This window comes from Carassius carassius, chromosome 28 (assembly GCF_963082965.1).
Source record: "Carassius carassius chromosome 28, fCarCar2.1, whole genome shotgun sequence".
Lineage (NCBI taxonomy): Eukaryota > Metazoa > Chordata > Actinopteri > Cypriniformes > Cyprinidae > Carassius > Carassius carassius.
Window position 1 is genome coordinate 18,405,239 of NC_081782.1, and position 15,385 is coordinate 18,420,623.

The window sequence follows — 15,385 nt, forward strand, 5'->3', positions numbered from 1 at the left end:
CACTATTCAGTTTCACTGTAGTCCTCATGTTGTACATGAAGAACTGTACATACCCAGATCATGCATCCCCTGTACATATTGTGCGGTCCATACACTGCATGATGTACATTGCTGCTTAATAACTGTATTTTTTTATATTTATTAGTATTTGATTATTTGAAAATTGTTGTCTTTCTTATTTGTCTATTTTATAGATTAATTCATTGTAAGAACAATTTTGCCAACAAACAAACGAATAAAAAAATAAATTTCTGTTTGGTTTTAAATATGCTTTAAAATGCTTTTCATTCAATCATAATAATTATTTCATGGACTATGAATGAGCTATAATTATTAAAAGGCTAATCAACTAAATATTTTGGAATATGATTTGGGCCTACATGTTTATACAAGCACAATTAGTTCGACAAATTAACAATTTAAATAACTAAATCTTCATGAGTACTAATTCTTATTCATTCGTTTTTTAATAATAATAATAATAATAATAATAACATATTTTAAATAACTAACAATATTATAAAAAAAATAATCCAAAAAATAAATAAATTGCAGGTACATATGACTTTATATATTTTTAATAGTTTACATATGCATATTTCTTTTGAATGATATTTTATTTTCAATATTTTGATCTGAAATCACAATGTGTCTCTGTCATCTAGTTATCAGTACAGCACAAAACGATCCTAAACAGAGTCTACTATGATCATTTCTGCTCAAACTTGACTTTTGTGTGAAATGTAGTAAAAGTGAAAGACGCTGAGTGTCATTATGATGATGAGGTAGAAGAATTTTTCTCTTCGTGGGTGTAAACAGACAATTTGGTGTAAAGCATACAGTATATGGCGTAGAGACAGAGGGGGAGCCTGAACATCCATATATGGGCATGCCATCAAATTTCTTTCCCTATTGGCTACTAGCGGTTTGCAGCTGCTTGTCAACAAAATGGCCTTCGTCAATTTCTTTTCGAGGACCTACTAACTATTTCTGTTTTGGTTAAACAGTATTGAAACTTTGGTTGAACAATAGAGACGATCGTTTTTTTAGAACACAGTATTTACCAACATATTACTGTGTTCACAATAGGCATATATCGTTGACAAAGCCAGCTCAATATTGGGATTTTTGCTTCATTCTCGAGTTAGCTCACAAATGCTAACAGTCTACCTCTAAACGTTTATCGGCCTCAACTTTCATTTCAGATTGTTTTATAACCACACAGAGAAATTTGAAGGATTGTTGGCCTAAAGTTAACAATATAGCCACTTTTTTTGTTACAAATATAAAGCTGTCGGAACGACACCAGCCAAGATTTGGTCTCACAAGAAGGTAAGCAGAGAAATAATTCCAGCAGAGCTGCTAACGTTACTGTTTTAGCTTGGCATATATTTTATTGTTGATAATGACAACAAGTGGAAATGTTTTAGAACGTTTCATACAATCAAAAATGTCAACTTTTGATACTAAAGTGGTACTGAACTTGTACTGTGTATTACAAAAATATGCCAAGTTACGAAAATGTAATACACCGCAAGCTGAGCTTTCAACTTGATGAAGACAGCTTAGCTAACCGAGCTAAACATATGCTAATTACACACTGGCGCAGATATATAACGATAGCAATAAAATTAATTCACTTTAGTTGAGAATATAGTAGTGTTAGTTATATTGCTACCGATTATTTGGGTTGACATGATTATTAATTAAAACTAAAAGAGAGAAGTTCACTCGCTTTTTCGATGTTATAAAGCTGGCTAACAATTTGCAGTAGCCAGTTAACGTTAGCTGAGCAGCTTGTAACTGCCTCGAGTCGAATGATCGCAAACGCTTTCGACTTTTTACTGTTTTCAGTTAAAGTGTTAATTGAAAGTAAAGTAAAGCACTGAAGATGACAAGCGATTGAGTCAAGAGCTGTTTTTATACAGTCGGTGGTTAAGACAAGCCAATGGATTAACTTGAAGAGTAGGCCTGGTGAACAGGAGCGCTGGGAAAAAAAACACGTACAGATGCAACAGCATAATCCACTTATTTATCATGAACGTATAATTGCATATTAAATAAATTATATAGTATCTTCCTGTTTGGACTGGGGTATTTGCGAGGGTGATCATATTCACGGGAATATTTGTTGTTCTTATTTTATTTGCTCTTGGTGATCGTAATACTGTCGTCTTTTAGGACTTATAAAGAACCAGTAGGGGTAAAATCTTTGCGTGGCAGGGGCAGCTGCCACTGAGACCTGTCACTCGACCCGTCACCGCTAGTGGCAGCTGCCACTCGACCCGTCACTGCTATACGCGCCTGTCACTCGACCCGTCACTGCTATACACGCCTGTCACTCGACCCGTCACTGCTATACACGCCTGTCACTCAATCCGTAACTGCTATACGCGCCTGTCACTCGACCCGTCACTGCTATACGCGCCTGTCACTCGACCCGTCACTGCTATACGCGCCTGTCACTCGACCCGTCACTGCTATACACGCCTGTCACTCGATCCGTAACTGCTATACGCGCCTGTCACTCGACCCGTCACTGCTATACGCGCCTGTCACTCGACCCGTCACTGCTATACGCGCCTGTCACTCGACCCGTCACTGCTATACGCGCCTGTCACTCGACCCGTCACTGCTATACGCGCCTGTCACTCGACCCGTCACTGCTATACACGCCTGTCACTCGACCCGTCACTGCTATACGCGCCTGTCACTCGATCCGTGACTGCTATACGCGCCTGTCACTCGACCCGTCACTGCTATACGCGCCTGTCACTCGACCCGTCACTGCTATATACGCGCCTGTCACTCGATCCGTCACTGCTATACGCACCTGCCACTCGATCCGTAACTGCTATACGCGCCTGTCACTCGACCCGTCACTGCTATACGCGCCTGTCACTCGACCCGTCACTGCTATACGCGCCTGTCACTCGACCCGTCACTGCTATACGCGCCTGTCACTCGACCCGTCACTGCTGTACGCGCCTGTCACTCGACCCGTCACTGCTGTACGCGCCTGTCACTCGACCCGTCACTGCTGTACGCGCCTGTCACTCGACCCGTCACTGCTATACGCGCCTGTCACTCGACCCGTCACTGCTGTACGCGCCTGTCACTCGATCCGTAACTGCTATACGCGCCTGTCACTCGACCCGTCACTGCTGTACGCGCCTGTCACTCGACCGGTCACGGCTATACGCGCCTGTCACTCGATCCGTCACGGCTATACGCGCCTGTCACTCGACCGGTCACGGCTATACGCGCCTGTCACTCGACCCGTCACTGCTGTACGCGCCTGTCACTCGACCCGTCACTGCTATACGCGCCTGTCACTCGACCCATCACTGCTGTACGCACCTGTCACTCGACCCGTCACTGCTATATGCGCCTGTCACTCGACCCGTCACTGCTATACGTGCCTGTCACTCGATCCGTAACTGCTATACGCGCCTGTCACTCGACCCGTCACTGCTGTACGCGCCTGTCACTCGACCGGTCACGGCTATACGCGCCTGTCACTCGATCCGTCACGGCTATACGCGCCTGTCACTCGACCGGTCACGGCTATACGCGCCTGTCACTCGATCCGTCACGGCTATACGCGCCTGTCACTCGACCGGTCACGGCTATACGCGCCTGTCACTCGATCCGTCACTGCTATACGCGCCTGTCACTCGACCGGTCATGGCTATACGCGCCGGTCACTCGATCCGTCACTGCTATACGCGCCTGTCACTCGACCGGTCACGGCTATACGCGCCTGTCACTCGACCCGTCACTGCTATACGCAACTGCCCCGCGACCTGCAACAGATAAACGCACCTGGCACTGGAACTGTCACTGCTGAATTCATCTGCCTTGCGCCTCTCTTACCACCGTATACCTGTCACGTAACCCGTTATAGTTATATTTTCGTAAGTAACTGCTTCGTAATAAAAGATGACTAGGAAAACTAATTCTTATTTTAAAGGCCTGTTTTGTTATTAAAGTCTAACAATGTTTGGGCAAGATTTGACAATATTGACAGTGTAAATTATGACACTCCAGGAGTCCAGGTTCATTAATCTGAAATACACACTGATGTAGCTTTAAAACCAGGTTATACAACAGTAACCTAAAATAAAATAATTATAATAAAATCACACAAAAATGCAATACATGTATATAAAAAGAATGTTTATTAAAGTTGAAGTATTTCACCAACAATTTGTTGTGCTAAAACTTCCAAAATGTGCACTATTGCAATTTGCAAGCATTTTAAGAAATAATTGTTATTTACATACATTTTATATATAAAAAAAAAAAAAAAAAAAAAAATATATATATATATATATATATATATATATATATATATATATATATATATATATAATGTGTGTGTGTGTGTGTATAAATATTTACAGTACTGGTCAAAAGTTTACACGCATTGCTATTTGTAATGTTTTTAAAATAAGTATTTTATGCCCATTAAGCATGCATTTTTTTTTAATAAAAATTTCAAAGAAAAAAAAAAAACAGTACTATTGTCAAATATTATTACAATTTAAAATAATGGTTAGTGTAATAATGGGTTTATAGGTTTATATATATATATATACATACACACACACACACACACATAAAACACTTTAAAGTGTAATTTATTACTGTGATCCAAGTCGAATTTTCAGCATCATTACTCCAGTCTTCAGTGTCACATGATCCTTCAGGAATCAATAAGCTGATTTATTATTAATTTTGAAAAATGTTGTGCTGCTTAACATAAATCAATTTGTCAGGATTCTTTTAATAAATAAAAAGTAAAAAATTACAGCATTTATTTAAAACGGAACTATTTTGTAACAATATACACTACTGTTCAAAAGTTGGGGTCAGTAATTTTTCCTTTATTTTTTTGAAAGAAAGTAATACCTTTATGCAGCAAAGATGTTTTAAATTGAGGAAAAGTGACAGTTAACACTTACATTGTTAGAAAAGATTTATATTTTGTATAAACGCTCTTCTTTTTAACTTTCTATTAATAATTAAATCCTGAAAAAGTACTACTACTATACTATAGGCTAGCCAACTACTTCGATTTGCTATTGTGTATACATACTTAAGGAATTTGCTACAATAAAAAAAGCAGTAAGGCCTTCTAGCAATATCCAATTAGCATACATATTCGAAAAGCTGAAGGCAAGCCAAACACATTTATTGGTGACTTTGACAGAAGGTTTGATGGAACACGGGCCAAGTGACAGGTGGGTTACCCAGGTGAAAAAAAGTAAATTTATATTTTTAATTTTTAGTAGTCCCGCTTTTTTCGGTATTCTAAAGGCTGTAGAATGTTTGTACATACAAGGCTGACTTTCTACAGGTTACATTTTGCTATATCTTCCTTACTGTATGTATAGTACACAAATTTATGAAAAAAATTACTTTAATTCAACAAATGTTTTTAAGTACATTTGTACATTGTAGTACATTTCAGACTTATTACAGGTAAAATTTTGCCAACATCTCCTTTACTGTACATACAGTACATAATTATTCTAAGAAAACAATTACTGTAATTCAACAAATGGGTTTTTTATGTTCCAAATGTTATAGTACATTCCTAGTGTCCAGACGGAGTTAATACAGCTGAAATTTTGCAAATATAAACCTTACAGTACATACAGTACATAATTATTCTTAAAAAAAATTGCTGTAATTCACCACAAAGTTTTTTTTATGTTCTAAAAGGTTGTAATATGTTTCTAGTGGTGAGACTAACTCACTACAGTTTAAATTTAGCAAATATCAACCTTACTGTACATGCAGTACATAATTCATCTTTACAAAAACTGTAATTGACCTAAAGGATTTTCTCATGTTCCAAAGGCTGTAATACATTTGTAGTTATGATGCTGACTTACTACAGGTGCGATTTTGCCAATATCTTCCTTACTGCACGTACAGTAGGCCTACATAATAATTCTTAGAAAAAAATACTGTGGTTCACCAAAAAGTTTTTTTTTTTCAGTACATAAGGCTGTCATATGTTTGTAGTTACAAGACTGATTTACTACAGGTGAAATTTTGCCAATATCTCCCTTACTGTACATGCAGTACGTCATTCATGTTCAAAAACAACTACTGTAATTCAACAAATGGGTTTTTTGTTTTCCAAAGGTTTCAGTATGTTCATAGTGACCAGACTGACTTTCTACAGGTGACATTTTTACAATAACACCCTTAATGTTTGTACAGCACACAACTATTTTATTTTATTAAAAACTAATTCACCTACAACCTTTTTTTCATGTTCTAAAAGTTGTAGTACTCTCCTAATGGCCTTGGATTTAATAGCAAATTATTAATATTCATTTATGTATGGATGTATGTGGGCGTGTGTGCACTTGTGTTTGTATGTATTGTGCATGCCTAATTATTAGACAAGTTGATATTCTGATCATAGTTTTTATTTTAACAAGCACATTTAACAAATTCCACAACACATTAATATTAATAACTACAATTAATTTTATATTTAATAATTTATTAGTGATATATAATTGTCCATGAAGCCTGGAAGTGAAAACATTCATATATCAAGGTGTGCATAATTATTAGGTAGATTTTCTTTTAACAATAAAATGAGGAAAAAAAGTTATTAAGATTGATGTGGTTTGGAATTTGTAAAATGTGCTTGGTTTAAAATTATGATCTGAATACCAACTTGCCTAAAATGTATGAATGCACTGTACACAGACACACAAACACACACACTCTTGCATTTGTGGTTTGCGGGGACTCTCAATAGGTGTAATAGTTTTTATACTATATAAACTGTATTTTCTATCACCCTACACCTAAACCTACCCTTCACAGAAAACTAATGGCAACATTTGAATTTCAGAAAAAAACTGTTTTGTTTGTTTTTTAAAAGGCTTAGTTAAAAGTTAAAAAGTTTTTTTCTGAAATTCAAATGTTGCCATTAGATTTACTGGGGCACAGGAAGTGTCCTCATAAACCATGATTATGTTGTAGTACCCATGACATTATACACATTTGTGTCCTCATAAACCATATATAACACAAAAATAAAAAAATGAACGAATATGAATATAAATAATCTGCTGTAGAACCAAAAGCCACTATGAGCGTACTACAACCTTAAGGACATGAAAAATGTGAATTAGGTGAATTTTGGTGAATTAGTTTTTAATGAAAATATGTGAGTGCCATACAAGCAGTAAGGCTGTTATTGTGAAAATGTAACCTGTAGTAAGACAGTCTGGTCACTAGGAATGTACAACAACCTTTGGAAAAAAAAAACACTTTTGGTGAATTTCAGTATTTTTTTCTAAGAATAATTAACCTTTGGAACATAAAAAACCCTTTTGGCCAAATACAGTATATGTATTCGATAATTAATTATGTACTATACAGTAAGGGTGATATTGGCAAAGTTCACCTGTAGTAACTCAGTCTCGCCACTAGGAATGTACTACAATCTTTAGAACATAAAAACCTTTTTTGATGAATTACAGTAATTGTTTTCTAACAATAATTATGTACTGTATGTACAGTAATGGAGATATTGGCAAAACTTCACCTGTAGGAAGTCAGTCTTGTAACTAAAAATGTCCTACAACTAGGGCCGGGACTTGAACGCGTTAATTGAGATTAATTAATTACACAAAAAAGAATGCGTTAATTAAGATTAATTAATTACACAAAAAAAATTCCAAATTTTTAATAACTTATTCACTGGATGAGTTTCGGCAGACCGATTATACTGGAGCACCAACTAGCGTTCATGACTTCAGACAACAACAAACCACAACAGTGAACATGAATGAAGAAGCAGACAAGACCACTTTGGTTGGCCCCTTGGAGGGGATATTTTGTTATAAAAAACGAACGGACAGAAGCTAAAGAGCATGGTTGTGTGCAAGCTATGCAACAAGGAATTTGCATATCACCGCAGCACATGGAGCCTCTAAATTGTTTCTAAATATGCTATTGCTACACTTAATGGCAAAAATTGCACTGGTCTGCTAAACTTGGTTGAACAAAAATAAACAATATTTTGTTGCTTAAGCTTATTCAGTCATTATTCAATGGTATACTATAAATCCATGTTAAAAGAAAAATTACTTCTCACTGTTCTCAGGTCAAATATTTATATGCGATTAAAATGCGATTTAATTTTGATTAATTAATTACAAAGCCTCTAAGTTAGATACATTTTTTTAATCGAGTCCTGGCACAACCTTTGGAACATAACAAAAGGTTTTAGATTAACAGTATTAAAGGCAAAATTCCTGAATTGGCACTTTTTAATGATTGGAATTTTAATTATCAAAGAATGGCTTCTTGTAGAGATTACAAAAGCATCTTTAGTAGCATGACAATGTCTGTTCCTGTTAGCTGGGATGACTAGTCATTTTAATTGACTACTAAAATCCATTGACATTTGTATCAGTCATTAAATGAATATAATTGATTGTAGTCTGTCAGCCCAGTCTTATCCTTTGTCTTCCTAGGGACTGTTTCATAAAACAAGTTTACCAAATAAGCCAGGCTCATTTCAGTTAGTCTGACTTATTTTCACTTGATTTGGTTTCATAAAGCAAGACTACCATAGCTCAAGTTCAGTCACTCTGGCAACTTATGCTGGGAAACTAACCTGGTCCGGGGCAGGGTAAGCAGAGTTCCTTTAACACCGAACAATAGGAATGCCATTGATATTACGACACTGACACTCTCACATACAATTATTTGATGTTGTCAGTCCAAAAATAAAAGTATACAGAAAATGCAATTTACATCAAATAAAAATATATAGGCTCTAGGCTACAACCAACTGTATTTAATTTATTGTGCCCAAGATTTAATGACTTTGTTTTAAGATATTAAACATTTTAACATTCTGCTCCATGTGCATTCAGTTGATCAGTTGGTTCTAGCCATGCAATCTTTCTCTCTGGTTTTATGACAGCAGTACTTTATGGTTATTAGTAGAAAATTAAAACATTACAATATAAAGTTTCTCTTTAAAGCATTAAAAATTAATGAATTTAAAAATTAAAATAAAATAAAACAGACTATATTTTATATAAGAGAAATACACATTTAAGGAGTCCTATAATGCTTTTTCAACTTTAGTTAGTCTGTAATGTTGCTGTTTGAGCATAAATAGATCTGCAGAGTTACAAAAGTTACAAGTCCACTTCAAAAGGAGATATTTTATTTAACAGAAATCACTTTTCAGAAACTACAACGAACGACTTGTTTCGACTACAACGCATATTTTCCGGGATTTGTAATATCACAAATATCGACAAATGGCATGAGATCATGAGACCTGGTTGAGCTGCACTAGAGAAGGCAACGAGTGTCATCCCTATGTTGGAGACAGACTACCGGTAGCTTTCCCAAGGCAGACGAACTTGGACTAAACATCAGTTTACAAATGGTGTATTAATAATTAACAATTCATAATTTTTTTTTTTTTTTACAAAATGTTTATATAGGGCCCTATAATATGATGTTCTTATTTTTTCTGGTAATCCGAAGTTGGCACAAAAGATTAATTTAATTTATCCTAATAAAATGAAAATTAAACCCTCAAAGTGCTAGGTTTACTGTAAGAATTAAAGAATACAAATGTGATTATTCCTTTAAAAATAAAGATTTATTAATCTGTAATAGCAGTAGTAGCATTAAGTCTTAAGACTTTCTAAATTGTAATATATTCTGACGTTTCTTAACGTTAAACTATACTTTTATTTTGACGGGTTGCCGTGAGGAACCTGCAGCTGGTGTGTATGTAATATGATGGTAGTTTTTTTCAAAATAAATGGTAAAATCCTATGAAGTGAATCTCAGAACAGCTGGAGATGATATTTGTGTATTCATACTATCATAATGAGACAGTAGAAGCTGAAAACACCACAAGCGTCATCCGTGCTTTAGTATTTGTGTAAGTTACATTAGTGAACAAAATCTGCCATTCATTCATTGATTGCGGAAATCATAGCGCCTTATGCGTGATATCAAATACTTTTGCAGATATATAGCATTTCACCTGAGCATTGCGAATCACGCGTATGGCTTTGTTCTTGGTTCTCATCAACAGCATCTCTTCCATGAATGAATGGCAGGCTTTCCGTTGGAACATTGCACAAGGTAAATAAGGGTGACATCTAGTGGAGAAGAGTAATGATAAGATTCACGTTAATCAAATCTTTTTTTAAATGTGTGCTGAAATAAATACCGGAAAAGATTGATTCGTGGTTTTTGAGAATCGATATCAAATCAACGTCATAAAAAAAAAAAGATAAATCGAAAAATAGATTTTTTTTGCCCAGCCCTAGTGATTAGGGCTGTATTAGCTATCTTACAGTTACTGCTATCATAAAAATACACTTGTGTTGGATTACAATTCTACATTTTATTGTCCAACAACAAATATTTTAGCAGAATGCATATTTTATTATCATTTATAAGAATAGTTTATTTATTATTCTATTGCGTTTCATATTTGTTTAGTTTGCATGCGCGCGACAGTGCTTGTTCAATCGTGTAAGCCTCGCCCACTCCTGACAGCAAAATATTACAGATGAAAAATATACCTGTGACGTGTCAGTTATGCACTGAGGACAACACTGAGGTCTCAAATGCATTAAGCATCGCAAATATTCATTGTTTGCCATGGTGGATCGATTTGATCCATGATCGACATTAAGGGTTACTTAAGAATAAGCGTGCACATCAAATTATCCTGACTCATTGAACCTGGATCGAATCTCACAATTAGTGAGATTGCTTGAACTTAAATTGTCATTTATGAAACTGCTTTAGTCCAGATTGATTTGCTAGGTTATTTCAAGTCAGGTTTTGGACTTTAATCCCTGCTTCTCTCAGCGTCTTTTATGAAACAGCCCTCTGGTCTTGTACAGTAGATGGTAGTAATCCTTTGCAACATTTTTTTTTTCAAATTTATGAAAAATAACTTAATATAGGCCTAAATTCAGATATAGCATGAAATCCATGCCAGTATTTCAGAGAGAGCAAACAATTGTGTGTAATGTTTTATGGACCGTGACAAAAAGAGCACACTCTTGATTTGAGGAGCAATTGTAGGCATTAAAACTATTGCAGCAACATTAAAAATAAAAGGTTGATTCTCCCTTTTCAGAATTGTATTGTATTTGACAAAATGTTTAGCTTATGCTCTAGAGTGAGGGAGTTTTAGTGATTTTAAGGTTTTTAATTCATTGTATAAACTCTCAATCAATGGGTTGGTTGTAAAAAGCTGTGACACAAAAACTTGGCAAAATGGCAAAAAGACAACCTGTACATCCCAGGACCCTTGATTTTCAACACAATGGCATAGATAAGATATCTCAAAGCTGCTCAATACAATATGTATCGTTTTTGGAAAGCAATGGGTGTGTTCACATTCATTTAAGATGATTCATCACTCTTATGACTTCATCAGTAGGGAGGACTTTCTAGTAATGCTTATTTATTGCTGTGCTTCTAAATAAGACATTTCAACATAGTTACATGAATGCAGTGAATCTAAGTCTTGCCTCTTTCTTTTAGTCCTTAGATGGAGTAATCTGTCCGGCTGGAACCTGCAGACCTGAAAAGTGAGAATGCGTGGTGATTTGCAAAGTAGCTGCCCAGCATAGAGGCAGGTATGCTCCCTATGGGCTCACAATGAACCGTGACACCTTTTCCCACATTCGGCTGTGGTGCCCACGCCCCTTTGGCACCTACTCCCAGAATAAGCCATACAGCAATGGTACAATCTGCAACAGAACAACTACTACCCACTGCAAGGCTGATGATTCGGGGCTTACAACCATAGAGACCCATGGAGTCAGTGAGGAGCAGGATGAGGATGTTGGCACTGAAAACACACCACCAGATGCTCCATCTACCCTCCTGGCTCCACCACTACCTGCCTCACCCTCTCCAAATTCACAGATGGAGGATGGCAGGGTACTGCTTGATACCTGGTATGTCATCAAACCAGGCAACACCAAGGAGAAAATTGCCTTCTTTGTAGCTCACCAGTGTAATGGTGCTGGAATTCCCAGGCCTAGTGCCATGAAAGTCAAGGGAAACTGGGCTACTGATTGTACCAAGGCCAAGCGGCGGCGGCGCTGTTCCTCTTATGACCCTCCCACTAGAGCTCAAAATGTTGTTGTTGATGTACCCACAGAATCCAGCTCAATCGAGGAAGGTGTTGGAGTGAGTGAGACAGATTTGCTCTCTGTGGCTGAAATGGTGGCTCTTGTAGAACAGCGTACAGCCTTGGCGCTTCAAGGGATGGTAGCGGAAGGACAAACTAGTCCATATATGGTCCATCAGAAACCTATTGTAATCCTTTCAGAGCCCCCTTCATCTGCACCAGCTTCTCAAAGTGACTTTGATCTGCTGCAGCAACAGCAGGAATCCCGACGGGTTGCTCAGGCTGTTGCACAGTTTGAATCTCGGCAGCAGAATCTCGACAGTACAACTTTGCGGCCTGAGCTGAATGGAATAGATCATATTCACACAGGTGATTCTGTGGGTGGCACTCCAAGTCATGGACGAGGGGAAGTACGGATTGCTTTCAGGGTGTCAAGTCTTGACCCTCGCACCCAGTCTGAGCCTGTTGGTCGGCCCAAATGCATGTTTATGAGTTGTGGAGTTGGAGGGGGGCAAGCAGGAACCAGGAGCAAAGAAAAGATCACTTGTGACCTCTACCAGTTGGTCAGTCCATCATCTCGAGATCCAGGTGCCCTCCTGGCTGGCTCACCAAAGGCTGATCCCCTCGGAGAAGGCATCACTGACAGGCCATCCTCCACGACCCTAGATCCTAACCAAGACCCTGCCTCGGGAGAGAAGGCAGCCATTGCTCGAGAGCGGGTGACTGGTTTCCACGTTGAGGTTGTGGTCACAGGTGCAGTAGACCAGTGTGTCTTCTATGGGAAGGACAGCACAGAGAATGTTCAAGAAGAGACTGTTTGTTTTGCTATCCCCAATGGGGCTAATTCAACTGATGCCTCAGAGGACCCGCCTCCTGGCCAGCTGTTCTTTCTGCAGTCACCAGCTACTGAAGATGAGAGTTGCTCATCGGTAAACAGTGGGATGCGGTCTTTAGACTGTGCAAACAACAATGGGCCAGTGGGGGCTAACATAGAGAGGCCAGATTCCCCACTGGCAACTGTGGATGATTGTTCTGATCCTCCGTTGTGCCGTCTCTACCGCCATGTCTCCCATGACTTCCTTGAGATTCGCTTTCAGATCCAGCGGCTTCTGGAGCCACGGCAATACATGCTCTTGCTTCCAGATCACATCATGGTCAATATCTTCAGCTACCTGCCCACCCGATCGCTAGCGGCCCTCAAATGCACCTGCCATGACTTCAAGACTCTGATCGACACTTACGGCGTGCGTGCTACAGACTCTCGCTGGAATCAGGATCCACTGTACCGTGACGACCCCTGCAAGCAGTGTAAGCGGCAATATGAGCGGGGAGATGTGTCGCTCTGCCGCTGGCACCCTAAACCTTACCACCACGACTTGCCTTATGGACGCTCCTACTGGATGTGTTGTCGGCGCACCGATAAGGACACACCTGGCTGTCGAGTTGGGCTACACGATAACAACTGGGTACAGCCATGCGAGCTGGTTCAGATCCGCGCCAAAAGAGACGATGGGAGGTAAAGGAGATTGTAAGGGGATTTTCATTTCTCTCCGTTTTCACTCTACTGAAATCTCATGCCACTGTACTATTTATGGTTGAGCTCACCTCTTCTATCATAGCTTATTAACCTTGCTATCATTGTCAGTATCATTTCTTATCAGTGCACCATAGTTAATTCTCAGTCCTGCACAGACTGCAAGATGTTCTGAAATTTGAGAGCCAGTGCTGGTTAAATAAGGTAGTCTTGCTGCATGGGACTAGTCTTTGCATTGTACTTCTGAACTGGTTAGAAATTCTTCTGTCAATCTTGAAAGACCAGCTCTGATTCTGACCCCAACCTTGCAAAAACCCTGCAGGCTAGACACAGGACTTGTGATTATAACTTAAGGGGTTGTTGTCGAGTTTAATTTGCTGTCACTTTGGTCAAAAGCACGCAAAATGATGTCACTTTACAAATCCCTGATGTCACTTTGTAATCAACCGTTTGACTGCTTGTTGGATTTTTCTGTTTTGTGTGTGAATGTGAGTGAATCTTTGTTGTTTTTGGAGTTCATTTTCTCTCCTTCAAATTGATTTATGAAATCAATCTTTATTTCTTGACCAAATCTTTTCTTTGACCTGTGTCTTTGCCTGCCAGGCTGTCTGTGTGCTTGTTGGCAAAGGCAGTTTTTGCCAAAGCAGTAATTAGCTTCATGTGGCTGAAAGAAAAGTAACTAAGAACAGGACAACTCAAAACCTGATTCTAGCCTTAACCCATTCGTTCTGCTCATTCCACCAGTCTGTGATATCTTACAAACAGAAACATTATTGCTGATCTCTCTGGTTTGGGAGACTGTCATAGGTTTCACTGCAATCTGCTTTTGGGAATCCTTGCCTCTAAAGTGAATAAAAGTTATTTAAAACTGGAGTCTGTGCTGTTCCTGTTCATGTGTTTTAGTATTGCAACAGTCAAATATTTGTAATTGTAAAGTTATCTTGTCACATTAAGGTATTGTTTTTTTATTATTATTATTCATTGGTGTGTATAAGATAAATAAAAGGTGCTCTGTGGAACTCTGTCCTCTATCACCATATGTTGTTGGAATTTAAAATTACACGTTAATTGTGGAGCTCTGTTTGCTGTGCTACTAGTTATTGGCATTGTTAATTTTTACTTAAAATCTTCCATAGTGCACCTTTTATATGAAGGCTATACAGTAATTTATATATAAAAAAACAACAACATCATCATAATTAATAATAATAATAAAAGCTGAAATTTTAACAGAACCTTTTATTTTAAGTGACCCTTAAAATTATTTCACCCCCAAAAAATGAACATGTTATCACTCTCAGGCCATCCATCCCATCATGAAGATGAGTTTACTTCTTTGTCAGTAAAGATTGAAAGAAATTTAACATCACTTGGTTCTCCAATGGATGTTGTCAGAATGGGAGTCCAGACATCTGAAAAAAATGACCTACACGATTTCACTTCATCGATTCTTCATCAACGTTTTATGGATTAAAAGCTGCATGTTTGTAAAAATCCATCGAGATTTGTAGCTTTTCATTGACTAGTTTTGTATGGATCATTTGTGGACTATCAGCTGTTTGGACTTTCATTCTTACAGCACACTTTTGCTAACAATCCATTGAAAACAACTAATGTAAAGCTAAAATTCTCCAAATCTTTTTTAATGAATTTGAAGGCCTGAGAGTGCG

At 38.0% G+C, this 15,385-nt stretch overlaps 1 protein-coding gene across 1 annotated transcript; it reads left to right on the forward strand.

Annotated features, from left to right (window-relative positions):
- Positions 1-914: 914 nt before the first annotated feature.
- LOC132108159 (F-box only protein 46-like) lies at positions 915-14,588 on the forward strand. Its single transcript, XM_059514745.1, has 2 exons — positions 915-1,332; positions 11,587-14,588. Exon 2 carries the CDS (start codon positions 11,704-11,706, stop codon positions 13,699-13,701), a length of 1,998 nt encoding a protein of 665 aa, XP_059370728.1. The 5' UTR covers positions 915-1,332; positions 11,587-11,703; the 3' UTR covers positions 13,702-14,588.
- Positions 14,589-15,385: the final 797 nt, after the last annotated feature.

Excerpts from the sequence above, each read along its gene's own strand:
- LOC132108159 (XM_059514745.1), top strand. The coding sequence starts at position 11,704 with ATGAACCGTGACACCTTTTCCCACATTCGGCTGTGGTGCCCACGCCCC.